This window comes from Echinops telfairi, unplaced genomic scaffold, assembly GCF_000313985.2.
Source record: "Echinops telfairi isolate 266 unplaced genomic scaffold, ASM31398v2 ScPeMD7_3;HRSCAF=10, whole genome shotgun sequence".
In the NCBI taxonomy this organism is placed as follows: Eukaryota; Metazoa; Chordata; class Mammalia; order Afrosoricida; family Tenrecidae; genus Echinops; species Echinops telfairi.
In genome coordinates this window covers 1,536,106-1,552,865 of record NW_022103899.1, presented here as the reverse complement: position 1 = coordinate 1,552,865, position 16,760 = coordinate 1,536,106, and the positions used below count along the sequence as shown (strand labels likewise).

Here is a 16,760-nt window from a genome sequence, read left to right as displayed (position 1 = left end):
TCCTTAAAAATCACTTTGGTAAGTGAAACTATTTTATAATCAGGCTCTGTTACTTTTCTAACTAAGGAAGTCCAAGATTGGTTTGATTTTTGATAATTCCAACCTATAAATACGATTGCAGCGTCAGTGTACTTGGTACTGGTATTATTTTGTGATTATATTTATGGTTGTAAAAATATAAGAAATATCACATAAATAAGTTTTTCATTTTTTTGGTGGCATTAAATTAAGTAGTTTCACAAATTGGCAATAACTATAACATGACAAAAATGTCAGTTTAAGAGCTTTTTCTTACTATTTTAACCAAAAAAGAGAAGTAATTATTATCCGATTAATTGATTTAAATGAGTCCTGGTGGCACAGTGGTTAAAGCACTCAGCTGCAGAAAGGTCCACCAGTTGTTCTGCAGGAGAAAGTTGAGGTAGTCTGCTACACACACACACACACAATTTTAAACACTATTGTGAATTAAGTGAAGGTTTACAGAGAAGATTATACTTTTATATTCAACAGTTCATATACATGCTGAATCAACTCATTCACTGTAATACTCTCAATGTCTTATCCTATTTCCTTTCCATGTTTCTTGTTACTTTTCTTCCTCCTTTCCTGCCTTCTGAACTTTGTTCTTGGGTAAATGCTGTCCATTTGATCTTCAGTGGTTGATTATTCTAACACTGAGATAAGTTTTGTTCCAGACCTGAAGTTAAAGGGCCATAGTCTTGGGTTCCCACCAGTCTTTGTTGACCTGTAAGGCTGGTTTCTTTTAAGTCTTTGAGTTTTGTCCACATTTTCCTCCCACTCCATCCTAGGACCTTCTAATGTGATCCTTTCAGCCTGGTTGATAGTGGTAACCGAGCACTGTCTAGTTTGGTCTTAGGCTTGTGGAGACTGAGGTTCCCACCACTCTTCGTTCCTCTGGGCATGACTGATAGTTGCATCTCAGGTGGCTGGGCCATAATGATTTACAGCCTTAGAAAGTATAAGGTAGTCCTGTAGGGTTGCTATGAGTTAGAATCTGCTTGATGGAGATTCTGCAATGGGTTTTGTTTTGTTTTTGGTAATTGATTTAAAATGTATTGCAGAAACATTTGAAAAAACAGCAAAAAGAGTGGAGGGGGGTATATAGCTAGCTTGACATGAAACCAATGACCTTGAGGGACTTAAAAGTGTTTATGTGGTTGTAATAGCACTAAAGATAGAGGGGCTTTGGGCCATGCTTCTTCTGAGCTACTGGGCAAATCACTAAACTTCATTTATTAGTTTTATTCTGTAAAATTATAATAATAAAGGCAATAATGGTAGTAGTGGTCAGTGGCAGAATTCTCACTTTCTATGAATCCCATTTTCACGTATTGTGTACTCAAGTGCAGCCACCATACCTCTGAGAGTGGAGACTTATTCTTTTGCGATAAAGCTGAACACATTCCAGTAGAGCTTCCTGATTAAGAGACTAAGACAGAATAAAGGTCGGATGATCTATATCCCAAAATCAGACAGTGAAAACTGGATCACAATAGCCAGATCCCTTTGTGCATGGATGGGGCTGTTACGAGTTGGAAGCCCATTCATCAAAAGCTAACACCATCACCCGGAGAGAAAGTAGTAGGATTATTAGCTGTAACTTAGAGAAAAAAGGTTGGAAACATTTAGTGTGGTTTGCTTAGGGCCAGAGGTAAACTTTTAACGCTTATTGTTTTAATTCAAAATGATTTTGACTTTTATGATTAGTTGTAAAGTGATATTATTCTGAACATTGTAAAACATCTCTAACTGGTTAATTGTGAAATACCTGAAAAGTAATTTTAAGTATGTATTACTTTAAAAAATAGAAAATTGAAAAATTATAGGAATAATACACTTTTAAAATACTTTGTCATTTAAAAAGGGTTCCAGTTTGATTTTCACGTTTAAATATTTCTTGGCTCTGAAGGAAGGGTTTAAAAATAGTAGACTCCACCCCAATGTTTGAAAAAAATTCCGTGTAAATAGAAAACAAATAGTTTTCATTATTTTTAGGCAGGATTGCAATATCTTAATTTTTATATGAATATGCTGTGTTTTTTAACTTAAAATTTTAAAATACTTTATTTCTAGCTGAGAGTCCTTTGGACAGTTAATGGTGTTTATCACTGTGCCCCATTTCTACAAATCAATGATGGGTGGATTATTTTCTCGATGGAGGGTAAGTAACTTTCCTTTATAGCGAATCCTTAAATCTGACATAAAAGTGTCATGTAAAGCTGTTTGCAGAAGTCTCCTTCGTGGCATAGATTTAAAGTGGTAGTATAACATTACCTTCAACTCTGCTTTGTTTTTTTAATTCGTTTTTAATTTGGACTTTATTATTTTTTCATTTTATTTTGATTCTGCCTTCTGGGCTTTATTTTTATTTTCTGTTACATAGGTGTCTATTTAGTAGTATTAGCTAATTTATGAATTATTTTTGTTTATGGATGAATGTTTGTTTTTTCTTCTCCTACCACCTTGTATTTGAAACATGGCCGAAACTTAAATATTTTACATAATACTTAAGTTTTTATATGTTATATCTTAGAGCTTGCCACCAATATTTACTGAAGTCAAACATACTTTTAGGAATTAGACATTAGACAAATTTATATCACACATCAAAATTAGAGAAGTTTGATTTTATTGGCTACATTTTTAGTGGAAAATTTTCAGAATTAGAGCCAGAAAATAGAAATTACTAATAAGTTCTCCTTTTTTTCCTGTGGGAAGAGATAATGCAATGTACTTTGCTTATTCCTTGACTCCTTGTCAGCATAAGGATGGGATCTAGCAAAACATGGCATGTAATTTAGTTTTTGGACTGTGACTTGACCATCTTGTTTTGGATTGGCATTACATTAACACCTCAACAAAACAGAATAAAAAACATAACTCCCTGCGTTCTGCAGGAGGATCATATTAATCTATTCTTCCTTATTAGATTAAACCACATGAAATTGCTAATATTCAGCGGTCAGGGGTCCTCAAACTTTTTAAACAGGGGCCAGTTCACTGTCCCTCAGACCTGTTGGAGGGCCGGACTATAGTTTAAAAAAAAACTATGAACAAATTCCTATGCGCACTGTCTATATCTTATTTTGAAGTTAAAAAAACAAACGGGGCAAAAACACCCTGCAGGCCGGATAAATGTCCTCGGCAGGCTGCATGTGGCCTGGGGGCCGTAGTTTGAGGACCCGTGATTCAACCACTCTGACATACAAAAGGTTCAGCTTTGTATGGTTGGACCTAATGCTAACAGTTGTTGTGGTAAATGCAGGTAATTAATATGGACAGTGCTCTGATGGCATGTGACTGGGCAGAGCTTTGCTCTTTGTGCATGTGAGGTGGAACCAACTTGACGACCCCTAGCAACCACCTTTTTTGATTGGTAAATATCTTCTCACGTATTTAGTGAGTCATTTGGGCTGGCCCTATTTTAGGTGGTTTAAAACATATGTCTCTTGAAAAGCAACAACAATGACAACAACAAACAAACAAACAAAGTTTTTGTCAAGCAAGCTCTGTTATAGTGAAGGATTATTACATACCTTTGGAAATTCAATCTTCAGAAAGGTACTTTAGGAATTCAGAATAAAGGTAGCTTATTGGCTTTGACTTTGAGAGTCCTAAGTGAACTTTTAGCAATAACAAGACAGCTCATCTTTAGTTTATGAATACTGTAATAGATGAAGTCTTCTGAATAATTATATATCTTAAGAACATTTTTATGGGAGGAACATTTTTCTCTATGTAAAAACTTCTGTTGGGATTAGAACGATGAAAATAAATGAGTTATCAGAGTTGAATGTCTTTCTAGGACTAAAAGGAAATAAAAGAAGATTCATTTTAATTTACACCTAATCCTTCTGAATTTAGAAATAAATATTATTGTGTGATATCATTTGAAAAAATCTTGCTTTTAGATTAAACTGCTCTTTTATGGTTACATATAAAATGTTTCTTAAGCATAAAAGTATGTTATGACAGTGACTAGTTTTAATGACATCGTATTTCTATTTTGGTAATAGACAAAACCTTCAACTGTAGAAGTTCTGGAAAATATAGATAAGGTATGTTCTTTGTGTGATGTTTTAATTCATTTTAGATAGTAAGTACTATGTTAGTATGTGTTTTAGAGAGATGTTATAGAGTACGTCTGAGAACTTTAATGTAGCATGATAAGAAAATCCAGAGTCTTATCAGTGACTTAAGAAGTCTTTGCCAAGTAATAGAGCCACTTACAATGGAGATATACAACATGGTGTAAATCAATGTTCTAAATAGGATGAAATATAATAAAAGGTGATATGCAGCATTTTTATCAGTCTGCAAAATTTTCATGGCTTTTAAAATACCCTATCATTGAAATACATGGCTTTTTATGTACCCTATCATTGAAATACATGGCTTTTTATGTACCCATCATTGAAACAGTGGCTAGAGCATGGCAGTGGTTGAGAAGCTGGGGTGAGTCTGGGCAGTGTTCTGTTCTGTTAGGATAAGGTGCTGTAAGTTGGAACTGACTCAGGAGCACCTAGCAGCAGCATTAGTAAAAGTGCCTAGTCTAGGAATAGTTACAGCAATGAAAGAAGCAGTCTACCGTACTTTTCATTTTCATTTATCTTTTATTACAACCAGAGTTTTAAATGGTAATATGTAGGGAGACTTATGCATTATTTGACTCAATATTATTTAATGTACTAGTTTCATTCTTTTAATCTTTGCTAATTTGATAGTTAAAAGTGGTATCTTAATTTTGCATTTCAAAAAGTAACTAATCAGAATAGGCATTTCATGTATTTTACTTCATTTTTCAATTTTTAAAAATTTTTTTATTGAATTCAATGAGATCTTTTTATATGAACTTTCTGTGATATTGTGTGTCTTTTGTTACCATTTTAATTTCTCTAGGAAGTTGAGGCTTAATAATACAAAGTAATTGTCTCTTAACAGGAAATTCAAGCCCTAGAAGAATTCAGTGAAAAAAATCAGAGATTACAAAAATTATGGGTTGGAAGATTAATTCTCTACTCCTCAGTTCTCTACCTGTTTACATGTCTAATTGTTTACTTGTGGTATCTTCCTGATGAATTTACAGCAAGATTAACCATGACACTACCATTTTTTGCTTTTCCAGTGATGTAAGTAAATTGTTCTTTTTGTTCAGATAATTTTAGTGTATTAAGTCTTTTTATTTTGCAGTAGTATATACTCAGAAGTTTGAATATATTTGGATTTTTTTTCATAAAGTAGAACCATGGTTTTAAACCTTTATTCATAATAAAAAAAATACCTGTGGAATATAATCCAGTGACATTAGCAGTAATGGTTCTGTATAGCAATATTTTCCTAGGTGGCATTTATTTCATAGGGATGTTGGGCACGCTATAAGCATTTCTGATTGAGGGAGGTAGTGCTAAGTGGGGGAGGGTTTGTAATAACAAGAATGACTGCCCAATTATATTTTGAATATACGGTAGCCTTATCATTCCAACCTTTCTTTTCTTTTTAGTCATTGCTGTTGACTAGCGGTTCTCAGCATGTGGGTCACGACCCCTTTGGGGGTTGAATGACCCTATCACAGGATTCGCTCAATTCATAACAGTAGCAAAATTACAGTTATGAAGTAGCAACAACAATAATTTTATGGTTGGGGGGTCACCACCACATGAGGAACTGTATTAAAGGGTCACGGCTTTAGGAAGGTTGACAATCACTGCTCTAGACCAACAGACTTTTATTATAGATGTATTTTATAATTTAGCACTTTACAGAGGGTACATCATGCTTGAGAACTTTCAGACACAATTGAATAAAAACTTGTTCATTCAGTCAGTAAACGTTTATAGGTAACAAGTTGTTCATACATTGGATTATAATGGTATATGCCCTCAAAATATATTAGATCTCTGACTAGCTATTACTCAGACTGCATGCTTTCAATTAAGAAGTAACCATGAAAAATGTTGTGAAAGAGAACGGCAAAATGTTATGAGAGCATTTAATATGGATCTCTAGTCCAGCCTGGATTGGAGTTAGTTGTAGTGTTCTTTTCCTGCTCTAAAGTTAGTGCCTTAAAGCAACACCCATTTTTATAGTTTTGCGGTTCAGAAGTCCAGGCAGCTCAATTGAGTTCTGTGCTTAGGTTGTCATAAGGTATCTTCTGGTCTGCATTCTGTCTGGGGAGAATTCACTTCCAGTTCATTCAGGTTGCTGGCAGACTTATGCTGCACCTCTCTGATTTCCTCTTTTGTCCCCAGCCAGGAATCAACTTTGGCTTTAAGTCCTCAAATGATTATAACTACCAGGCTAACCTCTATTTTCCATTCAACTGAGTAACAATCTCAATTACAAGAGTAAACTCTGTAACAACCTCTATAATTAGTGTCTTAATGTATAGCTAAACAATGGAAATCTTGGCGAGAATCGCTTTAGAATTCTGCTTACCACAGCCTTCCTGAGATCTAAGATGATGGTTGGACTGAGACCTGAAGGATTTGTATGTGTGTCCAAGGTGGTGGAATATGGTGAGAAGTGTCAAAAGTAGAAAGAATAGCACCCTTTTAGATCATGAGGGGTGATAGAGGATGATGAGTTTAAAGATTGAAAGCAAGCCAAAAGGCCTGGATAATAGAAAAAGAAGGGATGTTCAGTTAAAGGATATTTCCTATGTACCTTGAAGTCCTTGGTTAGGGTTTTTGGCATTATTCTAAGAGTAGTGGGGAGTTGTTAATTTTTAACAACTTTAAAACAAAATCATTTTATTGGGGGCTTATACAACTTATCACAATCCATATCTATCGATTGTGTCAAGCACATTTGTACATTTGTTGCCATCATCATTCTCAAAACATTTTCTTTCTACTTGGGCCCTTGGTATCAGCTCCTCATTTTCCCCCTCCCTCCCCATTCCCCTCTGTCATGAGCCCTTGGTAATTTATAAATTATTTTGTCATGTCTTACACTGTCTGATGTCTCTCTTCACCCACTTCTCCGCTGTCCGTCCCCCAGAGAGGATGTTATATGTAGATCCTTGTAATCGGTTCCCCCTTTCCATCCCGCCCTCTTTCCACCCTCCCAGTATAGCCACTATCACCACTGGTCCTGAAGGGATCATCTGTCCTGGATTCCCTGTGTTTCTATTTCCTATCTGTACCAGTGTACATCCTCCGGTCTAGCTGGATTTGTAAGGTAGAATTGGGATTATGATAGTCGTGGGGAGGAAGCATTTAAGAACTAGAGGAAAGTTGTATGTTTCATCATTGCTACACTGCACCCTAACTGGCTTGTCTCCTCCTCACGGCCTGTCTGTAAGGAGATGTCCAGTTGCCTACATATGGGCTTTGGGTCCCCAATTTTCACTCCCTCTCATTCACAATGATATGATTTTTTGTTCCTTGATGCCTGATACCTGATCCCTTTGACACCTCATGATCACACAGGCTGGTGTGCTTCTTCCATGGGGGCTTTGTTGCTTCTGAGCTAGATTGCCACTTGTTTATGTTCAAGCTTTTAAGACCACACACGCTATTATCTTTTGATAGCCGGGCACCATCAGCTTTCTTTACCACATTTGCTTATGCACCCATTTGTCTTCTGTGATCTTGTTGGGAAGGTGAGCACACAATGATATGATTTTTTGTTATTTGATGCCTGATACATGCTCCCTTTGACACCTTGTGATCACACAGGTTGGTGTGCTTCTTTCACGTTTAACAACTTTTAAGAAAGAGCATGACATATTTGTATTTTGAAAATACCACTTAAGCTACAGCATAGAGAGTAAATTAGAGGAGAATAAAACGGATCTGGTGCAACAAGTTAGGTTATAATTGTCTAAGTGGGAAATGATGGGTTTGAATTTGCGTTTGAGTGATTGTGAAGGGGTTAAGAAGAAAAGGAACTGGTAAAGAATGAAGTAGATTAAAGTGAGCTTTAGTAGGTAGAACTGAGGTACTATGAAAAGGATTTTGGTAATTGGATGTGGAGAGGGAGGAATTGCATACATCAAGGTGAAATTTAAATGTTTGACGTGGAAATTTGGTTGATGGTGGTGTCACTCATCTAAATAGGGAGCAACATGAGGAAAACAGGGGGCTTGGTGTTCCATTGTGACTAAAATATCAGATTGAGCTGCCAGGTAGTTGGTTACATGAGCATTTGATGCTCAGGAAATAAACTTGCATGTGATATATAAATTCAGGATTTGGCACCTTATAAGTATTAATTAAAGTTATCATATGTTGATTCAGTAAATAGTATGTACCTTTCAATGTGTCAGGTATTGTGCCAGATTCTCCAAACCAAAACACCCAACTCATTACCAACGAGTCAATTCTGACTCATGGTGACCTTATAAGGCAGGGTAGAACTGCCCCTGTGGGTTTTTGAGACTAACTCTTTATAGGAGTAGAAAGCTTCTTCTTTTCCCTGGGAAGTGACTGGTAGTTTTGAAGTGTAGACCTCAACAGTTAGAAGCCTTAAGAGTAGTGATAAGGTCTCTGCTTTCACGGAATTTTAATTTACTGGGGTTAGATAAACAAATGGAGATACAAATAAACAAACAAACAGTTAATTTAGAGAGAAGCTTGATGAAGAAATAGAATGATATGCTAGAGAGGAGTAGGCTGGTTTTAGAATGGCATGGGAGACCTCTTGTGTAGGTGGTATTTGAGTTAAGAATGAAAAATATTAGCTAGAAACAGCCTGGAGATAATGGAAGAATGTTTATTTAATGGTGCACAACCCTAAAATACTAATAGTAATTCTATTTGGGTGTTGGAATTTTAAGTAGATATTATTTTGTATAGTCTTTTTTTGGTATTATTTGGGAGCTCTGTTGGTGTAGTTAGAAACTATCAACTGCACCAAAAGAGAAAGAGGAGGCTGTGTACTCCTGTCAAGAGTAAAAGTCGTGGAAACCCACGGGGTGGCTCTCCCCCGTCCTATTGTGTTACCATGAGTCAGAATTGACTCAAATGCAGTGATACTGGTGTTTCATTTTGTATGGCTTGATCTGTTTATTTTTTACATTAATGAGTGTATTCTTCAAAGTCTCAACAGCAACAGTAAAAATCCAAGAGTTTAGGGAAGATCTCCCAAAGAAGAGAAAACAGAAAATGCAAAAGCTGTGAAGTAGGAGAGTGTGTGACTTATTTTAGGGTTAAAAAGAAGATGAGTATAACTAGAATGTATGTTTGAGAAATGGAGTGATTGATTTGAGGTTGGAGAAACAGCAAGGAACCAGCTCACGAATTGTCATGGTTCAGAGTTACAATTTCATTTTGGGTGAAATGGAAAACTTGTAAATGTTGTATTGGAGAATGGCACATGTGGTTTAAGCTGAAAAAAATCATCCTTGCCTGCCATATGGAGATTGGATAAGATGAGGACAGGAGTAGTGGCTGGGAGCTTAGCTTGGATGGTATTGTAGAAGATTTCTCCAAAGATGAAGGTAGGTTGGGCTACCCTTGTATAATGGAGATGAAGGGATGGTATTTGGAAATAGTGGTGGAGATAAAATTGATGCACCTGGATGGGGAGGTAAGGGAAAAGGATGAATCAAGAGTGATATTTAAGTCATTAGTTTGATATTTGGTAGTAGAAGAATCTTTCTCCCTGGAACCATAGCGAAAATCTCTTTCTTTTTTGATTTAGTTTTTTAGTGCAGGAGATGTTTTCAAGTAGAACATTTTCTTTCTTTTTTATTTTTCCTCTTTCCCCTCCCTTCCTCCTCCCCTCTCCCCCATGCACCCCTGATAATTTATAAATTATTATTGTATCTTATATTACACTGCTCGGCGTCTCCCTTCACCCACCCCTCTGCTGCCCGTCCCCCAGAGAGGAGGTTATATGTAGCTCCCTGTGATCAATTCCCCCTTTCTACACCCCCTTTGCCTCCTGGTATTGCCACTGTCACCCCTGGTCCTGAGGGGTTCATCTGTCCTAGATTCCCTGCGTTTCCAATTCCCATCTGTACCGCTGTGCATCATCTGGTCTAACCAGGTCTGCAAGGCAGAATTGGGGTCCTGGTAGTTGGGGGGAGGAAGTGTTTAAGAACTAGAGGAAGGCTGTGGGTTTCATTATTGCTATACTGTAGAACATTTTTACAACTTATTAACTTTTTTCTTTGTTTAAAGATATATAAGAGCTGAACATTTTCAGTGTATGTATAATATTGCAAAATAATTATCCCTGCCTGTTTCCTTGGTTTTCTTCTTTTTGTTTTTAAAACGCTTGGGATACTTTTTATCCCTGTGTAGTACATGCCTTTATAATATTTAGCCTGGGTTTCCTTGCCTTATAATTTTATATAAAAGAACAGAGAAAATAAGTCTTGCCTTGAAAAAGAGTAAGTGCAGGATGTTTAGCTGATTTAGATATTGTAAAATGTTTTTCTTTCTTCTCTGGTCTTTTATTTAAAATTTATTATTTTATTTTTCCAACAGTTTTATTGGCACATAATTCACATAGCATACAATTGAACAGTTAAGTCACATCAAGGGGATTGTACAACCATCACCTCATCTGTTTTAGAACCGCCCCCTGCCTACCCCCTATGGTCACATCACCTTCAAACTGAGCTGTGTAATCACGGTCAGTTCTATTGCTCCCTTCCCCCTCCCGCCCTCACTGTCCCCTCCTGAAATCCCCCTTCCCTCCCTGCTTCCCCCCCACCCCTGCATTCCCTGCAACACCTTGTATCACTTGTTATCATCATACATCCATTCCTCCTGTGCTTCATAGCTGGGAAACCAAACAAAACAGTGCAAGACAAATCACATTAAAGTGCTAAGAACAAGAGCATATTAGTATAAAGGCAAACATACAAATGATGTGTAAGAGGGAGAAGACTCCCATCAATGTTCAAAAAGCCAGGGAAGAAATTTCTGTCATGGGACATTTAAGAGATACTTGCACCTAGTGCTGATTCAAGGTCGTGTCTATAGGGAGGACAACTGGCCTGGCACCTCATTTGATCCCATAGAGTCAGGATTACAAATGGTCTCTGCCTGATGCTTGCCTTACCTAGAGCAGATCTGCCAGCAGCTCCGTCTGACTAGATATTCTGCAGGTGGGGTTTGGACTCCCACTGTCCTCTATAACCTTCTCCAATTTGGGTGTTCATAATTTTAGCTCTGATACTTTTCTTTACTATGTTTGAATTTTGTCATCTTTGGATCAGACAAACTGGTATGCTTCTTCTGTGTGGACTTAGTTGGCTTCTCGTATGGATGGCTGCTTCTTTGAATACAAGCCTTTAAGGCCCCAGACACCATTACTATTGATAACCTGGCCCCATCTGCTTTCTCCACCACACTGTGCTGTAGCACCCTTATCCTCAGTGATCATTTCATGAAGTTGAATATCCAGCAGGGCCATGATATAAGAACTAAGTGTTCTGAAGGTGAGGGTAGGACTCACTGCAGGCCCAGAACTCATTCCTGGATCTATGCTTTTTAAAAATTTGCTGTAACTTGGAAATTAATACGTATGTCATATCATTCCATAGTTCAATCAGTCAAACATAATTGTACAATTTTTTTCTATAATCAGTCTCCAGGCATACTTTTCCTTCATGCACTTCTTGATGTCATTTCCCTCTTATCTACCTCACCCCTCCTTATAGCTCCTCCCCTCAAAAGCTTGTTATGTTTTCTTTTCCTATAGGCTCAATGTCCCTGGATTTCTTGATTTCTGTATAAAAATTGATTGTCTGATTCAAAGTATCGTTGCAAAAGAATGTCTGATGGGATTGTGAGCTGTATTGTGGATTATCCACAAATTGTGATCCACTAGTGGGATTGCTATTATGAATCATAGGAAGTATTTTTTTAATTAGGCAAGTGAATAATGTATTAATTGTTCTTAAAAGCAGAAAGCCTTAATTTCCTTAAGAATGTGTATAATTTCTTCAGCTTCAGCTTGATCATGCTGCTATTTTGAGCATGAAACTATTTTCTCTGTGTCTCTTTGTTCTGCATCTAGTATTTCTTGGCTTTGTTAAGCTTCGGAGTCATCTCTCACGGCCACATTCACATTTGTGACCTGGTTCTCAACTGCTGCAGAGTCTATTTCAGTGAGCTCTTCCCTTTGGGAAGCAGTTACCCAACAAAGAATAGAATTGTTCTTCTGATTGATGACAATCAGAAAAACATGAAAAAAAGACAACAATGTGAAAGTGGACATTGTGGTAAAGAGAAACAGCAGTCTCTTTTAGATGAATGTGAACCATTGCCCAAGCTTATCTCTAAACTGGTTGCTTTTGGAAACAAAAATGTTGAAGGTAGACCATGATGTACATAAAGAGTTTATGGTAAAAAGAGCAATACGAAGTCTATTGCTTTATTCATCACTGTCTACAGTGATTTTAAAGCTTAGCGAACTACCTGATATCTGCACAAAGTAGCCATCATCTTTGCATGGCCACATCTCTGCACCTCAAGTTTCCCGAATTCTTTTTATGGGACAGAGAGGTAATAGATTTGAAAAGAGCATATTTTGAGTAATCACAACTCTTTGAGAATTATTCTTTATGGTAGAGTATCAGTACACTATGTAAGATTGCAATGCAATGGGTAATTTTTTTCTGAAACGGATAATTTTTATATGGCCTTTCTAGGTATAGTATTGCCCCCTCCTCCATCAAAAGATTGCATAGGACTATGCATTTAAGGTACGTTTGGCCCACCAGGGGGATTGGACAGCTGTTTGCTCATACAGTTAAGGTACATGGCACCCTTGTAGAAGTGGGAGCATGCAAATGAGGTGTATGGAACCCTAATAAGGGGATTGGTCAGTATTATCTTCCCACTTGACTTAAAATGGGCCACACCAGAGGCAGCTATAAGGGACTTCACGCCCATCAAGAAGAATTAATTTTACCATCATCCCAACAGTACTTTGTAAGTGTTCTAGCCTCCTCTCAACCTTGCTAGCTGGGTACCTTCTTCTTACAAATTAAAACCGCCAAGAAATTCCATTCTCTGTAAGTTCACTTAGAATCCAATTATGAAATACACAATTCAGGAAGGGAACTGAAGAAGGTGATCATGTTTCTGGGTTTTGTTTATTTTTTGCTATTAAAATTAGAAGCCATTTGATTGTAATGATTTGATTTTATACATTTTTTATGCCTCCTTATACTTCCTCCCAGTATAGCACATATTACATGCTTCCTCTATTTTGCTGGAGGGTTTGCAAAAGGATAATTTGTATTCTTTGAAGATAAATATTTGTTTCACTGTACTCTAGTAAGAATGCAAAGTACTTTTCATCAGTAATAGTTGGCTTTTCAAGGAGATATTTATGAGCATTTAGTATTACTCACTCAAGGAGAATTTTTACTCAGTTTTGGTGCATAAAACTTGCAGGCATCTTTCTTGATAGATACTTTTTTAGAAGAATATAAAAATACAATTTAAAAAAATTGATTGTATCCCCCTCCTCATGTGCTTGAGATGAACTTGTATTTCACTGAAGGCTCCAAGTCCTCTCCAGCTTTGCTCTTCCTCCTCTTTTAGCCACTCCAGTCAATATTTAGATCCGAGGGGGAGGGAATCTGCAAGGTTTCTCTTTTCTCTCATCTATTTATCTGTTAAACCTTAAATTTTTTTGTTCCCCCAATCCCGAACCTCTCTCTTTTCTCACCCCATCCCTGGCCTCAAAGTTATCAAAGTTTCATCTTTTGGTAAATGAACCACATTTCTTCTTTGTTTTTGTTTATAATGATGATGATATTAAATATTCATCTTTATAAGATTGAATGAGTTTGCTAAGCATAATCTCATTTTTTTCCTTAGGTCTTGTGATGTTTCAGAGAGTTAGTGTTTTTATCAATGGATAGAATTCCACAGTATGAATATATTAGAGCTTATCCATTCTTCAGTAGTTGGGGTGTTTGATTGTTTCCATGTATTTGCTATTGTGGAAATTGCTGCCATAAACATATGCATATGTCTGCTTGTGTTATATTCTTGATTCTCAATAATTGTTATTTATTGTTGTTTGTATGAAAAAATATGGAAAAGTGGGGGAGGGGCAATGGAGGACGATGTAAGATATGGAAATAATAATCTATAACTTATCAAGGGTTCGTGAGGCTGGGCGGGCAGGGGAGGGAGGGGAAGAAATGGGGAGCTGATATCAGGGGCTCAAGTGGGAAGAGAATGCTTTGAAAATGATGATGGCGGCATATGTGCAAATGTGCTTGATACATTGGAGGAATGTATGGATTGTGATAAGAGATGTAAGAACCCCAAAAAAAGTATTAAAAAAAAACCACCATAGCAGTAATTTTACCACTCTTTTCCAGTATTTACCATTCTCTCTCTCTCTCTCTCTCTCTCTCTCTCTCTCTCTCTCTCTCACACACACACACACACACACACACACACACACTTAATTGTGCTGAGTCATAATTGTGCTGATTCATACCTTCAGGAGGTAGTGCTGTTGGTGTAGTGGTTAAGTGTTGGGCTGCTAACTTCAAGGTCAGCAGGTTGAAACCACCAGCAGCCCCGAGGGAGAAAGACGGCTTTCTCCTCCTGTAAAGAGTGACAGTCTCGGAAACCCACAGGGGCAGTTCTACCCTGTCCTATAGGGTTGCTCTGAGTTGGCATCTACTCAGTGGCAGTGAGGAGTTTTTAGAATACCTTCAGGGCATTACAGAAGATATAATGGACATCCTTAACTTGTTCTTTGGGAATGTGTTTAATATTTTTCTCTGTGCGTTTTGACTTCTAGGTTAAAGTATATATTTTACTAGGCTAAAGAATTTTCTAGCTCTTCATATTTTTAATTTTCTTTTAAATAAACTTATTAAATATTATAAGATGTTTTAAATAAACTATAGGTATAGCTGTATAATTTTTCATCCTTTATCTCAGATTGAATCATTTTTGAATTCTGGAACCTATTCTAATTTCAGTGTTTCAGTACTTTCACAAAAGGTATTTATAAAAGGTGTTTTATAACATTTTATTTAATAAGTTTATCATTAGGATCATTTGAATATATTTCAGTGCTCTGAAATGTTTAAATAGATCAGCAGTTAGACTCTGCCAGTTGCTCAGCAGGAGAGAGATGAAGCTTTCTGCTCCTATAAAACGTATGGTCTTGGGAAAGAACCCTTCAGCGGCCATTCTGTCTTGACCTGTAGGGTCGCTGTAAGTAGGAATGGACTGGACAGCAGTGAGCTAAGCATTGTCTGTCTTTACAGGCTTGGTGCTTTTTATAGAGGACAGTGCTTGACAACTTTTTACACTTAATAGTAGTTAGTAGTTTTTAGATTTTCTGCCTATATCAGGGTTACTTTGTGTGTGTGTGTGTGTGTGTGTGTGTCTGTGTATTATCCCCTTATATAGTTTGTATAAATAATAATTTCCATAGATTGCATAAAACAATCTTATGATTCTTTTATTTTCTTTGTTGCTTCCTTTCATACAGTTTCTCTTTTATTATTTATTAGCTTTTTACAGACCTGTCTTCTCTTAAAAGAATGAGCTTTTAAAAACCTGCTATTTTATATTCTTCTGCCAAGAATATGCTATAAAAGTATTTCAGAGTAAAGAGCTAATTTTCATATCGTATTGTGTAAATGTAGATCTAGATGTAACATATTATGTATCTAGATATAATATAAAATGATATAATATTCCTTTAAAATATGATAAGTATTGTTGGCATACTTTTCTGGCCATATTCTATGCAGAAGAGGTATTTTGTTACATTTACATGAATTTAAGAGATAACATTGCTAAGCTTATGACTAGGAACATTTGAATATTTACAAATAATGTTCATAACATTGTTTGACATTTTACTAATGCAAGGCTTAAAGACCAGTCTCATGGTTGTGTGGAAAGACTATTTAGCTGTAAGTTTACTTAACAAATATTGAAAGGTGAAGTTTCTCCTCCCAACCCTTGCAGTATATGCTGTTGAGTAGAGAAGATTCCCCGTCTCCTCTGCCTTAATGATAGAGAAGGGGACCAGTAGTTTTCATTTGTATAATGCTCTGGGTTTGCAAACTATGTTTTTCACTCTGTGTGGGAGTAGGCAGATTCTTGGAGTTGGTGCTTTGTAAAAAGGGATAGTAAGATATTGTTCTTAACCTTTGGACTCACTTGAGAATAGTGAGCACAATGGATGCTCCAGAGAATTGCATCTATTTACAAAGACAATTTTGCATGTAACTTTAAGGGGACCCTCAAAATATCCATGGACTTTTAAGAATGAGAATTTCTTCTCTGAAATGCAGGTAGACTTCTGGTATAGTCTGATAGAAAAACTGTGATATTTGATTTTCAAAATATAAAGGGAGATAAAGTACCTTAACTTTAATGGGGAATGTTTGTTTTATTTATCTTCTAATCTACTTATCTTAATAATGGCTTTTGTTTCTGATGATTGCTTCCTTTGTAGCATTTGGAGCATAAGAACAGTACTTATTTTCATCTTTTCCAAGAGAACAGAAAGAAATAGTAAGTTTAATTTCCAAGTTTTTTTCCCCAAGTTTGTTTTCTTAATAATAAAAAACCAAAACTATCTAACAGTGTTTTAATATATAATTGAATGGCAAGTTGTGAATGGAATACTGGAATGACAGAGTAGTGAATATTAATTTTTCACTATAAAGCATACCATTTTTTCCCATTTGTGCTCTTCTGTTTTGCTCATCTAGAATACAAATATTTTATACAAAACAAAAATTCATTTTAAATACAGAGAAATTATGTTTGTTTATA

At 36.4% G+C, this 16,760-nt stretch overlaps 1 protein-coding gene across 2 annotated transcripts in view; it reads left to right on the top strand.

The window, feature by feature from the left end:
• Positions 1 to 2,097: 2,097 nt before the first annotated feature.
• Positions 2,098 to 16,760, top strand: part of LNPK (lunapark, ER junction formation factor) — a 61,359-nt gene continuing 46,696 nt past the window's right edge. For both annotated transcript variants that reach the window (XM_004701441.2, XM_045294600.1), the window contains exons 1-4: positions 2,098 to 2,185; positions 4,041 to 4,082; positions 4,966 to 5,153; positions 16,438 to 16,496. In XM_004701441.2, coding sequence (XP_004701498.1) covers positions 2,120 to 2,185; positions 4,041 to 4,082; positions 4,966 to 5,153; positions 16,438 to 16,496 — 355 coding nt within the window. In that variant the 5' untranslated portion in view covers positions 2,098 to 2,119. The remainder of the gene's footprint in view (positions 2,186 to 4,040; positions 4,083 to 4,965; positions 5,154 to 16,437; positions 16,497 to 16,760) is intronic.